Raw genomic sequence first — 23,919 nt, forward strand, 5'->3', positions numbered from 1 at the left:
ACTTACTCCCAAGTCAGAGTATAAGAGAAAAGAGGAAAAACAGAACAAAAGAAAATGGGAAAATCTCCGCTGAATGGGTCATGTTTGCAATTTTGAGGCTTTCCCAAAGCTGCATGGTTCGTGTTTACTTTTCAGAGTTCTCAGGTATTTTTTTTTCCTTCAAGTTTTTAATTGTAAGCAGCATGAGAGTTAGGCTGCAGCAAACTTATTCCCATTTTGGCTGGCACCAGAAATCCTGCAATTTAAAATAATAAAAATATTTTCTAGTCCATTAGCCAACACATGCTTTTCCAAGAAACTTAATACAGGATTTCCCCCCAAAGTGATACTTGAATATCTTTCCATCTATAAGCACAGAACAGTTAGATGTAGTGTTATGAATAATTACTGCTCTCAGGGAGTTGTCAGCATTAACTTCATTCTGCCCATGTCACCATTAAGCAAAGAACATGCCCAAATACTCAGAGGGTGGCCACAGTGTTTTCTCTGTGTGTTCCTTAGGGATATCCTCTCATGTATTATAAAACCAAGTTAGAAGAAGAAATGCTGTGAAACTCATTGTCCCTCATGTCATTCTGCCTTCTCAGCGCACGTGACTGACACATATACATATGTGTGTGTGTTATATATATAATTTATATACATATGTTAAAAAACCTAAATTTATTACAAGATGCTACCCAGAATGGAGATAAATAGGGTCTGTATTTATACCTGTAGCTGCATCTGTTTTAGAAACCTGAAGGAAAATAAGAATGATCAGTTGCTTGTAATTTTTTGGCAATAAAGCATAACCCCCGGTGTGCACAATGTAGGGATCTTAAATTTTGCATCTATACCTGTAGCTATGCACATACTGCTTTGTTTTACTCGCCATAATTTAAAAAGTGGCAGATTATTTAAAGACTAAGTTATCAACCTGAATTTCTTCTATGACTATTAGTATTAATGGCTATAAGTGATTCCCTCCCTAGTTCAGGTAGATAACGCATCCGCGAGTGAACAGGTGTCTTTCTGACGCGTTCGGGGAACACGCAGGGGCTTCTCCGTGCCCCCCTCACCTGGAGCAGCCTTTAGCTGCAGCGAGGTCTGCCAGCACTCTCATGTGGAGCAGCTGGATTATTGGCAATTCTCATTTAAATAAAGATGTATGTAGTTGTTTTTAACATAATCGTATTAGTTGTGTTTATAAATATTTAAAAATTGGTATTTGTTTTGTTTAAGGCAATAGAGTCCAGATTTGAAATTGCCTCATATCTTGACTATGCAGCCCAAGGCAGCCTCAAAAAGTCATTTTTCTTCTTGTTTGTTTGGAGCTTTTTGTTTGTTTTTGAAGAAATGGCTGTGCCATCTGGTCAATTGTGAAGGAGCTGAACCATTCTGGCGGGATTTAGCTGACCCCCCTGCTTCTTAGTACACAGGCAGACAGTCTAGTGTCTCATTACTCACTAATGTGTTCTAGGAACGAACAGACCAATTTGAAAATAATTGCTTCTGCCCTCCTGCAGCTTCTTTACCTTATTATAATTTTTCAAGCATCAGCAAGACTAAAATACAGAAATGAAAATTGATTAGGATTTATCGTACTGAAAAAGCAGGTAATAACAACACACTTCTGTGTAGGACAGATATGCGTTTTATAAATGTTCCAGGTATGACTTCAGGTCCAATTAAGAGGCAAACATGGGATAGAATTAAGAGCTCAAGATTTGGAGTCATTCAGTCCTGGGTTCTAATCCCAGCTCCGCTACATATAGCTGTGTGACTGTGGGCAAGTTATTTCAACTCTCTAGACCTCAGTTCCTGATCTCTAATATGGGGGTAATACTGATAGCCACCTCCTAAGGTTGCTGTGAGAATTAATGTACATGAAGCTCTTAGCTAAGTGTGTAGCACAGGACTCAATGAATGTTAATATAATTGTTGTTGCTTTTATCATCATTGTTAATATCTTCAAGCCAATTTTAAAATAGTGGTTCTAATCGGCCAAAAAAAATTCACATCATTTCAGTGCAATTATTGCTATTGTGTAATTTTTAAAATTTCAGTTACAGTCATTGACTTCTTTACCCTCTTATGAATCAGGTCTGCAGAAAATGTGCCAAAGACATTTGAGTAAACCAACAGTTGGAAAATCATAAACTGGCTTCTTACACCTCATAAATCATATCTTGATTTCATTTAGTTATTGTGACTTTAAGAGAAGGGTTGAATTACATGTCTCTTTAGAATTAAAGGTTTTGCTAATGTCCCTGGAAAGGCTTAGCATTAACCTGTGACTTCAATGTCATAATGATCACAACTTGAACATTTATCTGAAAATTTAGCTGCTGGGAACATTTCTTGCTGACCTATAATGTGAAATGAAATTATTACTTTGACAGGAATCAGCAAGTAAGTGGGTCTATTAAATGAGAGGCGCTCTAGTGTATCACTCAGCGAGAGTCCTGCTGAGAAAGTTAAATGAGAAGTGACCCAGCCAGCGGGGGAAGCTAATGTATGGGGAAGGGTACTGAAATGAAAATCAGTAATTTTTGCTTTTAGTCTTGCCTGGAATGCTCTTGGTTCTGTGATGCAAATAATTAAATTTTTTGCTGTTTTAGTTTCCTTATCTCTAAAATGGGTATAATAGTATCTGGTTTTTATAGTTTAATGGTTTGACCTGAGCTCCAAATAAAATGTTCTTCAGATGTAAATTGGGGCTTCTGTAATTAGTAGTAGTAGAAGGGAGAGTTTAATATTCCTCCCTTCTTGGACATGAGGAAAAGATTAGTGTCCTGGTCTTCTTGACACCCATTTTAACTAATATTTACTTAAAATGAATGAACAATGGGAGGAATCATTTAAAGCCACTGGTTTGGCTTTAATGTTACAGAACCCAGACTTTGCTCAGAGAAGAGAAGAGGCTTGCAGTGGGATTAATTGATCCTCTTTGGGTGTAGATGATGACATTTTTTTACTGGACAGAACCCTGTGTCTACTTGCACTGAATTTTAATCAGATGTTGTCCTGCAAAACATCTAATAACCCACATTAGAATTTAACATGAACACAACCAAATAGGAAAGAGGTCAAAAGCACCACAGAGCAGCATGAAAAGCAAATTAACAGGAACTTGTTGAAATGGTATTTCATATGTTATCTGCTGGTTAGCATCATTAAGTAGAAAGAATGCACTTCCTTCTAGAAGGATACGGAAGACTTGGTTCTAAAAAGAAGAGCTAATGGTCACCGGCAATCACACACCCCAGAAGCCACTTTAATCCTTTCCTCTTCCTGGGGCTCCAGGCTCGGGATCTCGCACCGGGAAATCTCCTCCCCTTCCCATCACATCTTCCGAGGTGCAGAGTGCAGAGCAGGGGAAAGTGCTTATGGGGCTGGCAGAATGCCTGCGTCTCAGCAAGGAGACGGTGGCACTTAACTTGCATCCAGAGCAATTCAGAATTGGCTTCTTGGTTGATTTTGCTGTCCTGACATTGAATTGTTACTGTGTTTTATGGATCTGGGTTCTGTCACATTTTAATTGTCATACATTGCAGGAGCCTCGTGGATTACATTTGCTTCTGTGGCTATATTTTATAAAAGAAAAAGAAAAATATAGCCATTAAAACTAAAGCTCATAAAAGAAATCTAGAAAAATATAAGAAATTCATTAAGCTTGTAGCTTTGACTTTTACATGTCCAGTGGTGAGAAGGTGACTGTTCTGATAATGAATTGTGCTTCCAGCCATTGAGCATAGCCAACACCAAGCACAGCCTTGGCCCCTTCGGAGACTTACCAATATCAGTTTCAAAGATAGAGGCAAATGGATCCTCCCAAGTTGCTTTCCTTTAAACCTTATTCAAGTTCTATAAAGAAACACCTTTGTGCATTCTTGACGGGGTATAAAAGGATTAAGCTAAAGGACCATCTAGGAACCTCTTGTCGATGAAGTGAGAGAGAAGGGAGGAGAGTAGGAATCTGTAAGCCCTCGCCTCCTACCCTGATTCCTCGTCTGGTGGTTTCTCCCTCCTTACTCTGGCTGGCTGTGAACTCTGCTTGATCTCCTAGCTCTGTGAAATTGCAATCCTGATGCACTCACCATGTTTTCTTAGAAATTTTTTAAAAATATTTTTACAGTTGACAGTGCTACAGATGTCTCCCATTTTCTCCCTTCCCTATACTATTGTCTGTGTCCATGGGTTGTGCATATATGCATATATGTATTATTTTAAAGTGTCATTTAAAGTCTCTTTGTAGAAAGGTTGATATACCCAGATACTTTTGTAAAGGAGTCTCTAACTTCTGGTTTAAGAGATGGAAAGGAGTCTCCTTTGCCGGGCAGATTATTAACTTCCTTGAAGATTATTTACTTCCTGTATGTAGGCCAACTATTTCTAAGGGATGGGAAAGCAGGTAAGAATAATATTTTGATAATTATCAGAACCAAAGTGCAGGGAAGTTGTCAAGTCTGTAATTTCTCCTAGCCAGGAGTATTAAATAGGGAAGCAAGTATATTGACTAGTATTTCAAACCTCAAATTATTATTTTAAAAATTAAATATAAATAAGCTTACTATTTTTTAAGATCAAAATTGGGTATGATTTTCACTAATAAGCAAAGCCTTTTTTTACCTTTTATATTCCTCTTATTTTAGATCAACAATAAAAAAAGATTTTTCAAAATCAGAAGACAAAAACAAAAATCTTGGAAGAGCAGACATTTGAAAGACATACCACACACACTCCTATTTTGTTTAGAGTTTGAGTTTAAGAAACAAAATAGTGACTGTTTATTGAACTCCTAATATGACATGCCCATACAAGTCACATTACACATATTATCTAATATAATATTCTCAACAACCCTACAATTTAGTTTATTGTCCCCATTTTGGAAACAAAGAAACTGGAACTCAGCAATGTTAAAATTAAATTTACCCACTTCAAGGAGTCAGGAGTTATACCCAGATCGTCTGCCTTCAAAGCTCATGTTGTTCTCATTACCCTGTATTTTATCCTGTTATAAACCGACATAAACTCTCCTATAGAACAAAATGTGAGGAAACTCCATGAGCTAAGTCTGTGTTCAGTAAGTCCTAGGTCAGTGACAGGCTATTTCACAAACCTCTTCCATGTGGCAGTATTCTGTCACCTGCCAGTTGTCCCTCCAGAGTCCCTCAAAAGCCACATAAGTGCTATTTCATAAACATGCAGACCTGGGTACCTCAGGCCAAAGAGACCCAGTCTTCCTAGGCAGCCACAGGTACCGCTTTGGTTCTGTCACAGCCTGGGACAGGCCTGTGCTCATTAGCTATGGCACATTTCAGGATGTTTGTAATTACAGGCCATTGAAGACTTTGCAGAAAAGTGAATAAAATACATAGCCTGTCCTTTTTTATTTTTTAATTGAATTTATTGGGTGACATTGGTTAATAAAATTATATAGGTTTAGGGGTACAACTCTATAATGCATCACCTGTATATTGTACTGTGTGTGCATTACCCCAGTCATGTCTCCTTCCATCACCATTTATCCCCCCGTACCCTCTTCCACCTCCCCCACCCCGTTTCCCTCTGGTCATCACCACACTGTTCTCTGTCTGTGAGGGGTTTTGTTGTTGTTTTTTTGCTTAATCCTTTTAGCTCTTCAGCTTTTCACCCAGCCCCCTCCTCCCCTCTGACAGCTGTCGGCCTGTTCTCTGTATTTGAGTCTGTTACTATTTTGATTGTTAGTTTATTTTGTTCATTAGATTCCACATATAAGTGACATCATATGGTGTTTGTCTTTCTCTGCCTGCCTTATTTCACTTAGCATAATACTCTCCAGGTCCTTCCTTGCTGTGGCAAAGAGTAAGATTTCCTTCTTTTTTACAGCTGTGTAGTATTCCGTGGTATAAATGTCCCACAGCTTCTTTATCCATTCTTCTACTGATGGGCACTTGGGCTGCTTCCAAATCTTGTCTATTGTAAATAATGCTGCTATAAACATAGGGGGCATGTATTCTTTCGAATTAATGTTTCTGGTTTCTTGGGATATATTCCCAGAAGTGGAATAGCTGTGTCATAAGGCAGTTCCATTTTTAATTTTTTGAGGAAACTCTACCCTGTTTCCAACAGTGGCTGCACCAGTCTGCACTCCCACCAGCAGGGCACAAGGTTCCCTTTTCTCCACTTCCCAGCCCCCTCTTGTTTGTTGATTTGTTGATGGAGCCATTCTGGCAGGTGTGAGGTGATACCTCATTGTGGTTTTAATTTTCATTTCTCTGATGATTAGTGCCATTGAGCATCTTTTCATATGTCTGTTGGCCATCTGTATGTCGTCTTTGGAGAAGTGTCTATTCAGGTCCTTTAGTTCATTTTTTTATTGGATTGTTTGGGGGGTTTTTTGGTGGTGTCATTTTTCTGACTCATTTCCCACAATCTGTTACTCCCAGTAAGATATGATTTTCTCCTGTTTCTTAGGCTTAGAGATAAATGTGCTCATCATCATCAGGAGAAGCTTATTATTTTTAATACCTTCCTGTAGTCAAATAAATAGGTGTTGACAAAGTCTGGAGAGAAAAACTTAGCCAAGCCTGAAGAAACTTCCAGTATGAAAGTCTCCCTATTTGTCCCTCCATTTATATTATATTCACAGGCTCCTTTAATCTTAGTTTATCTGGGGCTTTCCCAGCTACATTGACCCTGAGGAATGTGTAATATGAATCCTGTTTTCTAGACCTGATAATGGAATTCAGGAGAAGTTAAACTGAAGACGGTAGAGGAAGTCTAGAAGTCACGCCCCTCATTATCTGGCCGTTAGAGTGTAAGGGACTAAATAGTGACTTCCAGACCTGAGCTGTTTCCCTGGGATTTTGACGTATCTTTCTGCTACTATCTTTCTCCTATAACCGCAGTGCCTACAGGAACATCCAAAGTAGAGATTTTAGCCAAAACTGGGAGAGCAGCCACCAGCCCTGTCATACATTCAGTGTTCATCAACCATGCAACCTGTTTTTTCCTGGATGTTCCTCATTTCAGTTATTCTGTTCCATCAGCCCTATAAGCACAGCTATACTTTTAAACTGGTTGTGTAGTAATTAAACCAATAATTTCATTAAGCCAGTAATATTTTGTTGGGTAACAGTCATTGAAATTTGGGCTTCCTTGGATACATTTCCTAGACTTTTATATTTTCTTTATTCCTCTTATGTTTCCTAACTATTGCCAGTCTTTTTATTTTGTGTCTAAATGCAAGCCCCCTGTAACTGCCCTGATGCAGACTCCGGGCTGGGTGCCGGATGGCAAGGTCCTCTAACTTCCACCAAAAGAGAGGCAACCTGCATGAGACCCACTCCCCTACTTGTGAAATGCTCATTCACATTATCAGAATTTGCTGTCCCCCGGTCTATACCTTGATGAATGTAGGACATCACATAACCTTTGAAGTGCTTTTTTCTCTCCCCTTTATTTTAATTTTTATAAATGCTGTGTAGTCCTATTTTTTCAGCTCTGAATAAATTACAGGTCCATATATATGCTTAGGATCATCCTAAAGAAGATCAGCCTACAGTACTTTAAAAAAAGTATGTGTATATGTGTATGTACGGATGTGCGCGGCCAGGACTTTCCCCGAGAACTTACCAGGCTGTGTCCTTCTCCTTGCTCTGTTCCCCTCGCAAGACCTTTGAAGCTCTCCTGTACCGTGAGTCAGATCCGCGTCCTTTTAGCAGTACGGGACTCTCTTTGTTCAGGGTGTTACAGATGCCCCTCTTCAGTATGGTGTTCTTTGTAAAGAATGTGTTGGCGTGGCATTGCTTAGTAACATGGTAGGTCTCAAGAGGACAGGGGAGCGCTGCCCCGCCGCCCCACTGCGCGCTCGCCGCCCCGCGTTCGACCCCTGCCCTGAGGTCGCCCCCCCCCCCGCCCCGGCCCCCGTACCGTCTGCGTCTGTGAGGATTTTTTGTTTGTTCGTTTGTTGCTTTCCGTGTTACATTCCGCGTGTGAGTGAAGTCATGTGGTCCTTACCCTTTCAGTGTGACTGACTCCGCTTAGCATGGTGCTCTGAAGGTCGCCCGCGCTGTCACGCAGCGTTTCGTCCCCTCTTGCGGCCGAGGCGCTGCACTGTGCGTGTGCACCGCATCTGCTCACCCAGGCACCCATCGAAGGGCACTGTGCGCTTCCATGTCCTGACCACTGTGAATAATGCCAGCACAGTAGTCTATGCAGTATTCAAAGTATAGTCATACTTTATTTTACCATTTCTCTACTTAGTTTTATTTTTCCCATATTTTTAAAATTCAAATGATGCTCTAGTCAACTTCTTTGGAGATTTATATATGTATTTTTAAGCATTTTTAAAGATAGAGTCCTATAGTTCATCTTTCTGATTGCAGGTGCATGGATATTTAGAATTTTGGTAGACACTTATCCAGCCCTCTCCCCACCCATGCAAATACACTGTTCACACTCTTATCCACCAAACACAGGAGGGTCCCTTTCCGTTCCTTCTTCCCCACAAAAGATATTATCAATCTTTTTCATTTATGCTAATCTGATGAATGAAAAATTGTGTTTCTTGTTTTAGTTTGTATATGTACTTGATTAATAGTGAGACTGAGAAGACTTTTCCTATTTTTTCATAAAACAACGCTTTCCAGAAGGATTAAACAGCTAAAAGTAAAACAAATCTTAAAAATACTTCAAGAAACTACAAGAATATATATAATCACGTAGGGGTAAATTCATAATATAAAAGTTAATAGATTTTTACTACATCTATAAAAAAGTGTGCACGCAACAAGCATCAAAACAACCAAGAGGAAATATCTGCCACATACAGCAAACAAAATATTACACCCATAATATATAAGGACCTCCTACAAATTAGTAAGAAAAGGACTCAGTAGGAAAACGAGTGAATATTTTGTCGAAGGGAAATCTTGAATGGCCATTAAATGAAAAGATGCTTAACATGCCTTGTTTTTTACTATTAACAGTATAAAATGACTGTCTTATTATCTCAACATGTATAGATCTTTCTCTTTACATAATTGTATGGATTACCATTGTTTATTTAACATTAATCTGTTGATGGACATCTAGATTATTTCCTACTTTTTGCTATGAGTAACAGTCCTACAATGAATGTGTGTGTGTGTGTGTGTGTGTGTGTGTGTGTGTGTGTGTGTATTACACAGACATCATCAATTGTTTTAGTCTTGGCCTATCTGATAGGTGAAAGATTCTATTTATTTAAAAAGTGTTGTCTTTAATTATTGCTAAGATTGAATATCTCTTAATGTTTATATTTTTAAATGTTTATATGCTGTTTTTTTTTCATTTATTAATTGCTTTTTGTTTATTAATTTTCTTCATTTAATACTTGCTTACCTAACCTCTACCCGTTTTTCTATTAATATTGTTTGTATGAAGAGATCCCTGTTCTCTCATACAAGTTTGGATATCCGAGTCCTATAACTTGTTTTCTTATCAGCCTAAGTGTTACTTACCAGTTTCTTACACATCATATTAATATTTTTACATCAATTGCATTAATCTCTGTTCATTATTTTGTGAGTGACATTACTTATGTCTGTTTCTCTGTGAGATTATTCTCTCTCTAGATTTTATTTTCTTCAAAATAAAGAATTGTGTCTTACATGGATCTGGCACAGTAGCACTGGCTTTATAATGAGAGCTTCTTGATGATGGCTGCATGGGTGAGGCCCCAGAAGTAGACACAGGTCCTGGCAGGTTACACAGCTCCTACTAACCGATTATAGATCCTCCAACAACAGACATTTGACATCCTCTCCCCACACTTGACCATTCTATTAAAAGAGAGAGCAGTATACTTTACCATGTAATGGATCTACTATGCATATTCTCACTGCTTTAAACTCACCGATCATATAAAAAGAGAAGAGTGCACTAGTTTAGTGTTTGATCTTTACCACATAGATCTAACGTCACGATCAATTGCTTTCAGTATTTTCTTTGAAATCACATAAAGGTTCATATGTGCCAAATTTCATAAGGATCACATGATAAGGTCAGGAAATACAAATTCCAAGGCAGAATTTATATGCCCAGTTCACATATGACAGCAATATTATATAACCATATGCTGAATATAATACACTGTATGTAAATGCTATTCTTGAAAGCAATCCAATCAATAAAACCTAAAATAAATAACACTTTAATAACACATTTCAAATCAACTGAAAATGGAATAGATGGACTCTATGGCAAGAACATCCCTATAAAATTGACATTCAGAGGCCATTAAAACACAGAGAGTAAAACAATCTTGAAACTAAAGAAAAACTGTGAATATTTAGAAGTTTTTAAAAAGCCTACTACATTGTATGCCAAGACACAGCAGTTGTTTTTATTTAAAGAGCTATTTCAATAAAAACTGGCTTGCTAAACATTAAAAAGAAAATTCCTTTTGCCATCCGTTTGCTAAAATAAAAAAATAAAGCTTTTTAAAAATATATACAATATTAACCAGGAAAAAGTTTAAAAAAATACACAGTACTTAATAGAAAAAGTTAAACCAGAAAAAGTCCAGTTTTAGTTATAATTGGGACTATTAAAAGATCGACCAGTTTTTATCATTAGAGCAGGTTATGGGAAAGCTACTGAAGTTAACTTCAAAAGCCTAGCAGTAAAAAGTGATTGTACTGTCAGTAACACTCTGCAACAGATCAAATAACCCGTAAGTAGTACTAATCCACTGCTGCTTTGAACATGTAGATGCTTTTTTAAGCTGAAAAGGTTGCACTTTTTCTTTAATTTGTTTCCAACATCCCGTTTTTAAAAAAGGAATCCAACTATTCAACTGTTAACGGTCAGCAGCTCAGCGTACAGAAACTTTACCTTCACACAAAGATGTTCTGAGTTAGGATTTGAAACGCCTTTCCCTTTGGGCCTGGTTCTGGAAAACCTGGTTTTATCATTTCACCTTGTACCAAGAGAGCTTCTTTTTCTCCGTGTAAATACTTGTGTTATAAATGAGTGTACTGTATGTACACAAATGAATCAATGAAGGTTACATACAATAATCAACCAGGGTTTTTTTCTTTTTTATCAGCTGAAACTCTGACACCAAAATGAGATGTTTATGATGTAATTGATATTTTTAATTTCCATTTTGTCACTTCAGATCCTGGGAAGACTCTGCCGGAAGCCCTGGATTACTGCACAGTTTGGCTGCAGACGGTGCCTGGAGAAATAGACAGCAAAAGTGGTATTCCACCTTCCCTTGTAATGCTACAAATTAAAGACTTTCTTAATGGACCAGGTAAGAAAGTCATAATTCAAATGTATGTGCTCTTTGTTTCATGAGAGGACATGAACATGTACATAGGGTCTGTTAGTAATTTTGATATTCGTTGCCAAAAATTAATGGTTCATTTGTTTTCCAGAAGTGTATTTTCTCAGGCTGCCCATTAGCGATCAAAAGGCAAATATTAATATGCATTAAAACTTACCTTTAGTCTGACAAAATGTAGTTAACAAAGAGTATTGACTGGAAGCCAAAGACCCAAGATTTTATATCTACTTTTTCTGCTAATTAATTGTGTGACCTTAAGCATTTGATCTGTTCCCCTAAGCCCCTTACCTGTGAATGAAGAGAATAAAATGGATGGATGTGTGGGTAGGTGTGGGGGGGGGGGGTAGGTGGGGGGGGTAGATGGGTGGGTGGATGGATGAGATACATGATATTCAGAAGATCGCATACACAGATAGATTTGGTTAGATACATAAATACACTGATTTCAAATGCTTAGTGAAATTATTCATGAAATCTATTAATACTCAGTTTTAGAGAGATACAGGTATCAGTGTATACTGAATGCTGGTTATGTCCGGCACCAGGTGTTTTACACACTCTCATAAACCAAGGAGTAGGCACTGTAATGGGCTCTGTTTTATGGTGAGGACAGTGATGTGAATTCCCAAGGTTACGGTGGCACACGATCCATTTAAACCCAGGTCTTCCTCGCCTCCAAAGACCTAGGTCACGTCTGCGTGCGCTGGTTTCGGTGGCACTGAAGTCTCGCTCTTGCCCCTCCTCCCCCCTGCTGCTCCCGCTCCCTTCACCTGAGGTGCCGCCGCCTCTCCCCTTGCTGACCCTGTCCTCACCTCAGTGGTTTCAGCTCTTTACTTCACAGAAAGGACTACATTTCAGTGTTCCGTCTGTTAATTTATACACACAGCGCTTCAGAACTGTTGGTCTCAGAAGAGTATTAGTTTACTGATTAGGAATCTAAAACAGTGGCGGTGCTCCATCTGAAGACCCGAGCAAGGCTCTGAAAGGCGTGCGTTTTGATGAGTGACAGAGGTCCCTGTGTGGCCCTGGTTGAGCTCGTGTGCGGTGGCAGCTACGGCACTTGGGATCCGCCAGGAAAGATGGAGACAGGCCTGCTGTGTGTCTGGAGTGAACGGAGCCTGGAGCCACCAACACTGGCCCTTTGGCTGTGGCCCGGCTCTTCCTCGGCAGGTTCTCTGTTGATGGGATTTGAAAGAGCGGCCCAAGAAGAACTGTTTCTGATCATATAGGGATCTCGGCGTGGGTTAGAGGCTCAGAGGAGAGCTAGAGGCTGACGACGAAGGCCCAGGGAGCCACGGAGAGGAAGCCTGGGGTAAGGTACGGGGGATTGGGAGGAGCGCCTCCACTCGGCTACTGAGTGTGAGGCGCATACTCCATTCACCCAGGCCACCACCAAGGGTGGGAAAGAACATTTACATACCACTAAGAGGAAAAATATCTACTGTTTGAACTATGATATAGTTCTTCCTGTTACATCAGTTACAGGACTCCTCCTGACTTAGAGATGCTCACAGGTGAAGAACTGAGCATGTTGGAGTGGAAGAACTAGGGTAAGATCAGTGGTTAGCTGATGGAGAAGTAACTGCGAGACTTGGGCTTACCTTTTATTTTTTAGTGTCAGATTTCTTTTGTTTTTAGGCACAGTCTTTCACTCACTTTGGCTAAAAAGTTCTCTTCTAGTTTACATATGATTGACTTGATTGATTTGAATGGGATCTGCAAATCAGTGGTAAATTGTTTACTGTATTTTCATGGCCATCAAATAAATTGAATGTTAAGAAAAATGTCAGTGAATGAATGAAAAACGGTATGTTTATAATTCTAGAATTTAGTGTGACTGTGTAGTAGAAATGCGATTTTTAAAAAGAGTTGCTTTGTGTTTCTTATACTTTTTTTAAATTGGAAATTACATATACGCCATTTCTAATCTTATATTCATTCAATAATGGTGATAATCTATCTGGAGATTCAAACTTTTAAATACATGAATTGAAATAGTTATTTTATAGCAGTGCTTCTCAAGCTTGAGTGTGCATTTGAAGTATCTCTGGGGAGCTTGTTAAAATAAAAATGGGATTTAATAGTCCCAGAAGGTAGGGAAGAAATTCTGCATTTCTAACAGGCTCCCGAGTGAAGGGGTGCTGTTGGTCTGGAGACTTCACTTTTTGTACCAAGATTTTATATGACTCACATATGAAAGGGTAAAATGTGTGTGTGTGTGTGTGTGCGCGCGCGCGCGCGTGAGAGAGGGAGGGAGAGGGAGAGAGGGAGGGTAGGGGAGATTTTCTTAATACCACCAGTTACAAATACTGAGGGCCAAACTGCAGGTATTTGGGGGCACAGGAGAGGAGAATGATGAGTGGTTTTTTTTAAATGGTACTTATTTATGAAAAAAATAAAAACAGCGTTCAGTGACTGGTTTAAGTTCTTCATAGTCTCATAAGAGTCCATTTCTTCTGAGTCTCTTTTAATCAAAAGCACTTCTCTTTCTAGACTGAGGGAAGACAAGTTTGAATGACATCAGCTGCGTGTTTCCCACTGAAGCACTAACCTAACAAACTTGAACTGCTCCAAATTTACACTTAGACAAAAATGCCCTTACTGAAAACTGTCATTTAAAGTATATATAAGCAGGTGTTATTCCATAGAATAATTTTATTCTCTCACTGCACAGCCAGATTGCCACCCTACAATAATTTAGCGATCAGTAGGTATAATCGGATACGTGAAAGCATGTCTTGCCTTAGGAATGTATTATTTTATAGATTTTTGGCAACTCTAGAAAATTGTATTTTTTCCAGATTTTAGGTCCTAGTATATTAAGAAGAATATTATTTGTGCTGAGATGGGGAACCAACTTCAGCATTATAATATTCCCCAATACTATTCTTTTTTCCTGGAAAATAAAAACAAAGGCCTTTTTTTTAGTATTGCAAATAATGCTTCAAATTTTTATGCAGTATCATCGTTAAGAATCATGTTATTGTCATTCCCAAAGAATGTTTCATGCTACATCTTTAAAATAGTATATTTTCATTTTTTCTTTTCTTGCTTATTGAATTAAGGGCTGCAGTAGCAATAAAAGTTATGATCCTGAAGAGGAGAGGAAATACTAATTATAACTACCTATCCTTAAATTTTCTATCTAGAGCTGCAAACTTAACAGCTTTGAAATTCAGCCATTCAGATTTTTCAGAGATTATTTTATCTAAACAAGGTGATAAAAATGCTACTCTTTGGCATGTGTTTTTGGAAAAAAGTAGTTCAAGTTCTTGCATATTCCCTTATTTCCTCTGTTCACTTAATAGTACCTTAGAGCAAATGGTAGGTCCCAACTTTGACATCAAACACCCCTTCAAAGCTCTCTCAACCCCCACCTTCATCCTTCAGAGGCAACAATTGTACCCATTAGCAAGGTCAGTGGCTTGGAGAAACCTGGAAAACAGCAGCTACTAGAAACCCACTAGAATAATATCTCCAGCAGGTGATAGATTAGTTGGAACAAATTGGAACCATTGCAGTTCAGCAATCCTGGTTTCTTTCAAGCTGTTTTTAAAATGTCGTCATTTTAATACACAATCTAAGCCCCGCAGAACAGTCCACAGCAGGTTAATTTGAATCATATGATGTGTCACTGCCCTCAGCTGACATGAGCTCTATTCCATGTGTGAAGCCATAATAAATCCATTCCCAACCGAGGAAAATTCCCCATGAGAAGGTGAACTAATCCAGGCCTCACACTGGCATGCTAGCCTCCGTAATTGAAAGCAGGGCCACCTGTTCCCTGCACACTTAGCCTACAGAGAAAAAATTAGCATTAGATCAGATACTTCTTATACTGAAAAATCATTCGTACTTCTTGCAAATTCAAATTCAGCTCTGAACTACTTGGTATGACGACATATAGAAACCCAGCAATGTGCCCACTTGATCCCAGCTTAAAAGTTTTGTTAACCATAGCATTTCTTAACTTTGAAATAAGATTTATTTTTTTTTTTAATTTAATGAGAGCGGACACGTGAGAAGAAGAACGGGAAAGGGTGCAGATTTTTCTAATTAACCAGGGTAATTGCAAAAACACTTGAGCTCCCTGGTATTTTTTTCATTGTTCCTTTGCAGGCATATTTTTGAACACTGTCACTGTAGCCATAAAATGACATTTAAACAACAACAAAGAAAAAATATGCCAAAATGGGAGAACATTCCCACATCATTTATATTTTTTTATAATTAGCATACCACAATCTTCGTATAATTTAAGTAACATGATTATAGCAAACACAAAGTTATGAGTGTAATTTCACATTTCTTTAATTTGAGTATACCTGGTGTCTCTCATTGAAACACATTTCCACTAATATTTTCTTTTAATAAAACTATTTCTTTAGTCTCTCCTTGTTCAACCTGTTCATTAATTTACTTACGTAGTTTTAAATTTTTCTGACTTGATTCTGGCTTTGGATTGGCTTCATCTCTGGTTTTATTTTATTTTTGTTTTAAAATTTTATTTGATTATTAATTGGTTGATTCCTATTTTGAACACTGTTTTTCTGTATTTTGTGGATTAACTTACTGTATTATAGGTTGAGATAATTTTGATTTTTACTTTTCAAAAAATCTTAAATATCCCAATTCCAAAAATACCTTTGATTTGAATAAACATATACACTTAGCCCTGGCTGAGTTGCCCAGTTGGTTGGAGAGTCATCCTGTACACCAAAAAGTTGCAGGTTCAATTCCCGGTATGGCATATACCTAGGTTGCCGGTTTCATCCCTGGTCATTATGAGTATGGGAGTCAACCAACCCATCGATGTTTCTCTCTCTCAAATCAATTTTAAAACAACAACAACATATCCTCAAGTGAGCATTAAAATTCATATTTATATTTTTTATATTTATATTTTTAAATTTTTATATAAAATATATATACATACTTAAATAATGTAAAGTATTACTTTAAAAAAATTCTCAGATACATAACACACCCTTCAAATAGGTTTATTTATATGAATATAAAGTAGAAATTTTACATCATTTACCCCAAATGTGTGTATTTTTTAAATTTACTTTTTTGGTGAACTCTGCTTATATATTCTTTTATTCCTAAATTCATTACTCAGTGGAGATTAATTCAGACATACCTTGAAGGTGGCTCGTTCAGTGGGGTAAGATGACCCGAGTAGCCTCCCGACATTTTCCAGAGTAAATGAAGACTTAAGTAATGCGACTTTTAAATCAAGAAGATTCAGAGTGAGAGAAAGCATCTTAAGAAGCTTCTTAAGTTTATTTCTCTTAATGTAGCCCTGTTAACCCTTTGCCTCTTTTCTCTTTCTAGAAATAGGGTCAAAGACCATAACGTAATCACTGGAGTCCTGTCTTTATCTTAATTCAATTTTACAGCCATGCTAGCCCGCTATCTTTTACATTTAAGAAATGTAAACTAGCTAATAAAACTGCAAGAACCTTGACTTTTACATTTCCTCAGTTTTATGGGCTCCAGTTTGCAGCGTCAGCATAACATTATTGTAGTTTATATTCCCCATGACTTATCAAAATGAAACAGTAAACTCCATGTCAGGATGTCAAATAGGGAATGGACCAAGAATCTTAAAATACAGGAAATCCTTTCATTATTTCAATGTTAGTATAACTTGGATTTTGCAAAGAAATTAGAAAAATGGGTGATTTTTAACTGATTTTTGATCGTTTTTCCGCATTCAGGTAACAACCTGATCTTAATACCGCGTTTTCCACCATAGCGTCAGTGAGCACAGCAGTTGCCTTCCAGCACCGTACAGCGAGGGGATGTACATCTTGGAAGGTCTGGCCGGCAGCCGTCCCTCCAGGGGACTGCACTTGGCCGAGCAGTAAGACCCACAGTCACAGAAGCTGGCTGGGGGTGACGCGATGGTAGGAGCCAGCACAAGGTCCCTACAGGGAAGTGAGTGTGCAGCAGTTACTCGGTTTTTTGTTTTTCACGCGCTCTAACTCTGTCCGAGCGCTCTCTGCAGAAGAGAAGGAGGGTCCCTGGCGGATACCTTTTCAGAAACATGGAGCAGGCTAAGGTAGAAGAGAAAGAACATCACCTGGCTCCTCCTGACGCCGTAGGAGGCTTGCTCACAGCTCTCCTTGCCCTGGCTCTACCCCCGGCCTTGCCAAGGACAGTCCTGGCCTTCTGCTCTTGTCTTGCTCGGTACCAGCAGTGACCTCAGCTATCTCTTATGCCGAGATCTAGTTTCGACTTACCACTCCACGACTACTCCTCCATCTGCCTATTAGATGTGTTTAGTCATTTAAAACACAACTTACTTACATTAAATTAAACATTTTTCTCCCCTCCTTACTCGCTCCTTCCTTCTTTCCCTTGATGTACCTATTTTCAAAAATGAGTTCGTTTTCTAGATTGGAAGGATTTTTTTCACAGTGAATATCAAATTGTCACAATGTGCCTTTTAAATATCTTACAATTTTATTTGTCATTTACACCTCAATAAAGCTGGAAAAGTTAGTTGGGTTTTTAACATATTTCATAGGTGGCCAATTAGTTGTCATTTGTTGTTATTCTGAGCTCATTATTTTTAATGATGCTCAAACTGCCTCTTCAGTGGTAGTGGGAGCCTCTATAAATTGGCTTTTCTATGTTTTTAATCTTTCCTCAGCCTGGAATCCTTGCTCCTTTATCTCAAAACAACATTAGGCTGTTCCCAAATACCAAATCTGCTGTCTCTGTGGAGGAGTGTATGCCATTATAGAGAACGGGGGAAGGGGGAGGAAATAGCCCCCTCTCCCCACAAAAGCTGCCAGAATTATTGGAGCAATGAAACGGACTTAGCCTTCTATGATGACTACTTAAAGGGAGAGAAGCTCATTTAGATGAGTTTAGTTCAATAAATTCATTTTAGAAAACCAGTACAGTTTCCCTAAAATCAGAACTTCCATGTTGTAAATTTTGGGGGTTGGGAGGGCAATACAGTCACCAAAAGTCAATGCTTGATCATAGGAATACGTGCATGAGTAATTATGCTAGTGAGTCATATTGCCCAAATTCCAGTGGTAAGCACCATGAACTGCTGCTGGCTGACCCAGTCACCTGGACGCATCAGTCTGGTCTACGAGCCTCCCCAACACCACGTGGGCCAGCTGGCCAGCTTATACCCAGTTCCGCTTGGTATTCCATTGTTGACTGAAGCATCATTCCTGCCACCATTGAGGTCTTTACACTTCACACCCTCAATGAAAACCGGTTGATCTCATTGCCTCGGGCAGCTTGCCAGGTCCTCCAGCTCTCACACCTGCAAACACTAACCCTCTACCTTCCCTTATCACAGTGAACACCTTTGCTTGGACTCTAACAAAACGCTGAATCTAAATAGCTGAATAAGAGAAAAAATGTACTGTGACCTAATAATAAAAAATATTTTATTGGAGTTTCTATAGTGCATAAAGTCAGTCTTGATGATGTAGACTTGTTCTGTGTTTTGCATTTACCTCTCTAAATTGGGAGTGAGGGTAGGAGTGGAAATCGTCATTCCTGGGTCTGTTCATAGCCACGCATGCATGCAGTGACTGTTTTCCTAGCAAGCCTTGCTTGTCGAAAAATTTTTTGTCTCTTGCAAATAAAATTCCAAAGGAAGAAGCACTTAACAGAGAAGTTTTCTTTCATAAATGTTATGATTTGGGTATAACAAGCCATATTGAATCCATTGGGTTTTTGGTAATAGATTTAAAATACATCATAAATGTAAGTAATATGATGACTAATGGGTCAAGTAAAGTTGGAACATTTTAAATGAGAAAATAGCTGGAACAGTTTTCGGGAAACTTTTCCAGTTGATGTTTGGTCCCCCACAAGGTGTACATTAGCATAAACTTAGGAGACTCACCACTGGGGTTCGAATTCCCTCTCTGATTTCATTATTACAATATGATTCTTTCCTTTCATTATTAAGTCATCTCCTAGGGTGATGGGAGCATAAAATAAGTGTAATTTATTTATATTTGTCTAATCTCCTTTTAACTCAATAGTCATTCCATCATTCTGTTTCCTGGTAGCTGTTCAGAAAGTTTTGAAAGGTAATTAGAATCTCATAATTGACAGGCATGGGTTTACTGGGGAGCTCAGAGATGCAGAATTGCTGTGGAGACAGTGAGGAATTAGATCTGGCAGAGAAATACATGACTCAGCTGGGAGGCTATTACTGCATATTCTTAAAATTTAAACTTTGATAATAATTTATTAAAGTTCAGTGAGGATTATGAAAAATTCAAAATCCTTTAAAACAAGAATCTGATAATAATTAAATAAGGTCCACATTAACAATCTGTGTCTGGTTCTTTATCCAGTTATATTTCCAGTTTTTATCAAACAGTTTCCACTGTTGAATAAAACTTTTCTAGTCCATTTCCTCAGTGTTTATATTTTAATAATGAGGCTAATGTTTTTAATTAATTTTAAAACAGATTTGTTGGGGTGACATTGGTTAATAGCATTGTAAGTTTCAGGCGTACAAGTCTAACACATCGTCTGCGTTTTCTATTGTGGGCTCCCCCCAGAGCCTCCTTTCCTCATCGCCGTATACTCGGCCCTCCCTCTTCGCCCTCCCGCCCCCGCCCCTCCCCTCCGGGCCCCACTGTACTGCTGCCTGTGCATGAGGATTTTTTGTTTGTGCGTTTGTTGCTTTCTGTTCATAGCCCACGTATGAGTGAAATCACATGGCTCTTGTCCTCTTCTGTGTGACTTGTCTCACTTGCATGACACCCTCAGCGTCCACCCGTGCTGTTGCCGATGGCGATGCGTAACCCTTTCTGTGGCAGAGTAGGGTCCCTCTGTGTGCGTGTACCACATCCTGCCCAGTCATCGCTCAGGGAACACTTACGTTGTTGCCATGTCTTAGCTGTTCTGAATAATGCCGCAGGGAGCACAGGGGTGTATGTATCTTTGCAAATAAATGTTTTCAAAATTCTCAGGTAGACACCCAGGAGAGGGATTGCGGGGTCCTGTGGCAGCTCTGTTCTAACTTTTCAGGGACCCTCCCGACTCTTTTCCACAGAGGCTGCCCCAGTCTGTTCCCACCAGCAGTTCGCGAGGGTTCCCTTGTCCGCGTTCTCTGACACTCGTGCATTTATTTTCTCATTGGTGATTTCCGTTCTAACGGGTGTGAGGTGGTATCTCCTCGTGGTTTTGATTAGCATCTCTTACAGCTCGTGAAGTGGAGCATCTTTTCATATGTCTGTTGGCCAGCTGTATGTCTCCTTGGGAGAAGTGTCTGTTCAGGTCCTCTGCCCATTTTTTAATTGAATTGTCTTGTTGTTGTATGAGTTCTTTGTCATCTGTAAAAATCTTCTCCCATTCAGTTGGTTGCCTCTTTGTCTTGTTGATGGTATCTTTTGCTGTGCAGAAGTTTTTTAGTTTTCATCATTTTTTTAAAGTATAAACGAAGACCAGAAACTACATTGCTCAATTTTTACTTTTCTTTTTCATGCTTAAAAATGCTAAACTTTGTTGTACAAAGAAGTGTCTGGCTAGTTCAAGGATTTGAAAGTCTAGAGACACTGTGTAATAAAAATAACAGTACAGACTGGTTGAATTATTAGCTGTGACAGTGACTTCATGATTGTAGCTGAAGGATTCACACATGTTGATTGACTCTATACCACAATAAAGGGGGCTCTTTCATTTGTGGTGCTTCTCATTCTGGTCCATGCTTCCTGTCTCCTGGCGGAGCTGGTTCTGTTGAAAGGAGTACCTAGTATTACAGCACAGCTTTATTTCAGCTCTGCTTTTTAGGCTCTGGGCCTATATACTGTCTGACTTGCCAGATGGTACTGCCCCAGCCCCTCTGTTTACACATGGAACAGGATGTGTTTTGCAAGGAGTGTGGTTCAGCATTCTCGCTGTAGTGGGGTGAGACTGAGGGACTGTGGCCCACAGAGGTCACCGTGCACAAAGACTGCAGTGTACACAAACAAACATACAAAGAACATTTAAAAGGTACGTTATTTCAATGTTCTAAATATTTATTTATTTCTTATAAAAAGTTAACGTGACACCTGTCTTGTGTCATGTATACAACTGTCCTAGATTTTTGAACTTTAAAATCTTTTCATCAGAAAAAAATTTTTTTAATAAAATAAAAATAAGTAAAAACTTTCATCATCTGCTGTTCAGTGACTGAGAGATTGCATTTGTAACCCTAGGTTTCATATCAGCCATAGAATGAAGCTTTGTTGCATATGTAACAGTTTTGACCGCACCCCACAGAGAAGGTCAAGTGACCAGTGTCCAAAGAAGTCCTCCTTTACCCATCCACGGTTCCGAGCCAGAGACCTGCACACACACAGTTAAAATCCACAACTCAAGTTAATAAAACAAAAGAAACCTATAAGAAATTTAAATAATTAGACTTCCAAATGATTTTTAAAACAGTTCTATAGCAGTTGTGCTTCTGAAGTTATTAAAGTTCTAAATCACACTGAGACTTGAGGACAAACTTTATGATAGAGACCCAAGATATTGCCTCAGATTTTCTTATTCCTAAAGTTCGTTGAGTCCTGGTTAAGTGTTATATATAAACTTGTGACCCAGTGCAGATTCGTGGCTCATTAGGATAGAGCAAGACAGGGCAGCTGTATGCAATTCATGACGTCCTGGCCATCACCGTTCTGAGCTACTAGACTCGTACTGAATAAACACTGTGGGCTGTCCTTGATGCTGCTTTGGGAAATGAACCTTTCTGATTTCAGACTATTCAAAGGTATTTATATTTGATAAAATAAGGTCAATAGTATAACTCAAATAGATTCATAGTTGAAATTCACCAGTCTAGATGATTGGTGAATGTACTAGATTTGAGTACTTTTTTCTGAATTATCACCATTTGAACTCTACTGATAAAAAGGAACCTTCTTTTAAAATTTGTTTTGTAATATAAGCCAAGTCATATGAATGTATTCTCTCTCATAATTTAAACTACTTTGCTTTTGAGTTTTACTGGCTTAACTAACTCTAGTCTAGGTGTCAAATTAAAGCCCCTAATTTTCATGGGCCTCAGCATTTGGTGTTAGTAAGATCAGGAATTGTCCTGTGGCTTCCCTAACATTCAGAAGTAGCATTCCATTTAAAAAAAAAATTTTTTTTTTTACCTTCTACAGAGGACAACCCTGCTCTCACCATTAATTATTATAAGTGTTTCACTACCTTGTTGGAGGGGCTCCAGAGAGTAGAAAGTTAACCTGAAAAACTGACCTAGCACAAAGCTGCTTAACATGCCTGAAGTGGGATCCCCTACTTCTAAGAGCCATGGACACGTTCAAGCCTTTTGAGAAACACGTGAGAAAATAACGAAATGGAAAAAACTATCCTGACACATACAACAAAGCCATTGAAATAATTTTGTCTTTTTTTTTTTTTAATGTACAGTAAAAATGCCCTTTTTGGTGTACAGTTCTAGGAATTTTAACGTTTGTGTAGATTTGTGTAACCACTGCCACTATTAAGATCTAGAACACTTTGATTATCCTGAAAAACTCTCATGGTTGGTATTCCTTTATAGTCATGCCTTCCCCTAAACCCTGAGCTCGCACAACTGCTCTCCATCACTTTAGGGCTCTTGTCTGTTGTTTGTTTAGCTTTTTTTGAGAATGTCATACAAGGAGAGTCATACAGCATGTAGGCTTTCCAGACTGGCTTCTTTCACTTACATACTGCATTTGAGATTCAACCAACTTGTTACATGAGTCAAGTAGTACATTCCTTTTTACTGCTGAGTAGTACTCAATTATGTGGATGTGTCACAGTTTAACAGTTCATCCAGTGAAGGACATTTAAGTTGTTTTCAGTTTGGTGATTATGAATAGAGCTACTGTAAACATTTGTGTACAAGTTGTATGAGCATAAGTTTTCGTTCCTCTGTGATAAATAAGTACCTAAGTGTGGTAGTGCTGGGTCATATAGGTCGTATTAGAAACTGCTAAAGTATTTTCCAGAGTGGCTGTATCATTTGATGTATGAGAGTCCCACTAGCTCCGTAACCTCTCCAGCCCTTTTATTGTCAGTATTTTTTTAGCCATTCTGATAGATATTTCATAGTCATTTTAATTTGCTCTTTTCTAATGACTAATGATGTTGAACATCTTTGTATGTTCTTGTCTGCCATTCAGTTGATTTTTGGCTGGTGATCATGTATTCTAAAATTTTACCAAATTCACTTACTAATTGTAAGAGTTTTTCTGTAGATTCTGTGGAGTTTTCTACATGGACAATCATGTCATCTGTCAATAGACATCATTTTATTTCTTCGTTTTTAATTTTCCTGCTATTTATTTGTTGGTTGATTGGTTGGTTTATTGCCTTATTACATTGGCTAGGACTTCTAGTGGTATGTGGAGCAGGAGTAGTGAGAGTGTATATTCTTTCCTTGTTTCTAATCTTAGGGGAAAAGCATTCAGTCCTTCATGAGTAAGTATGATGTTAGCGATACTTCTCTATTTGGTAGCTTACTTCTTTATTTGGTAGCTTACTGTAAATAGATATTGGATATTGAATTTTTCAAACACTTTTTCTGCATCAATTGGTATGATCTTGTTTTTGTTTTATAAACTGGTAATGCCATT

At 38.5% G+C, this 23,919-nt stretch overlaps 1 protein-coding gene across 4 annotated transcripts in view; it reads left to right on the top strand.

The window, feature by feature from the left end:
* Positions 1–23,919, top strand: part of VPS13B (vacuolar protein sorting 13 homolog B) — a 454,815-nt gene that overhangs the window by 303,902 nt on the left and 126,994 nt on the right. For all 4 annotated transcript variants that reach the window (XM_081116977.1, XM_081116974.1, XM_081116975.1 and 1 more), the window contains exon 35: positions 11,135–11,272. In XM_081116977.1, the coding sequence (XP_080973103.1) occupies positions 11,135–11,272 (138 nt within the window). The remainder of the gene's footprint in view (positions 1–11,134; positions 11,273–23,919) is intronic.

The sequence above is a fragment of the Miniopterus schreibersii genome (genome assembly GCF_964146895.1).
Source record: "Miniopterus schreibersii genome assembly, chromosome: 17".
In the NCBI taxonomy this organism is placed as follows: Eukaryota; Metazoa; Chordata; class Mammalia; order Chiroptera; family Miniopteridae; genus Miniopterus; species Miniopterus schreibersii.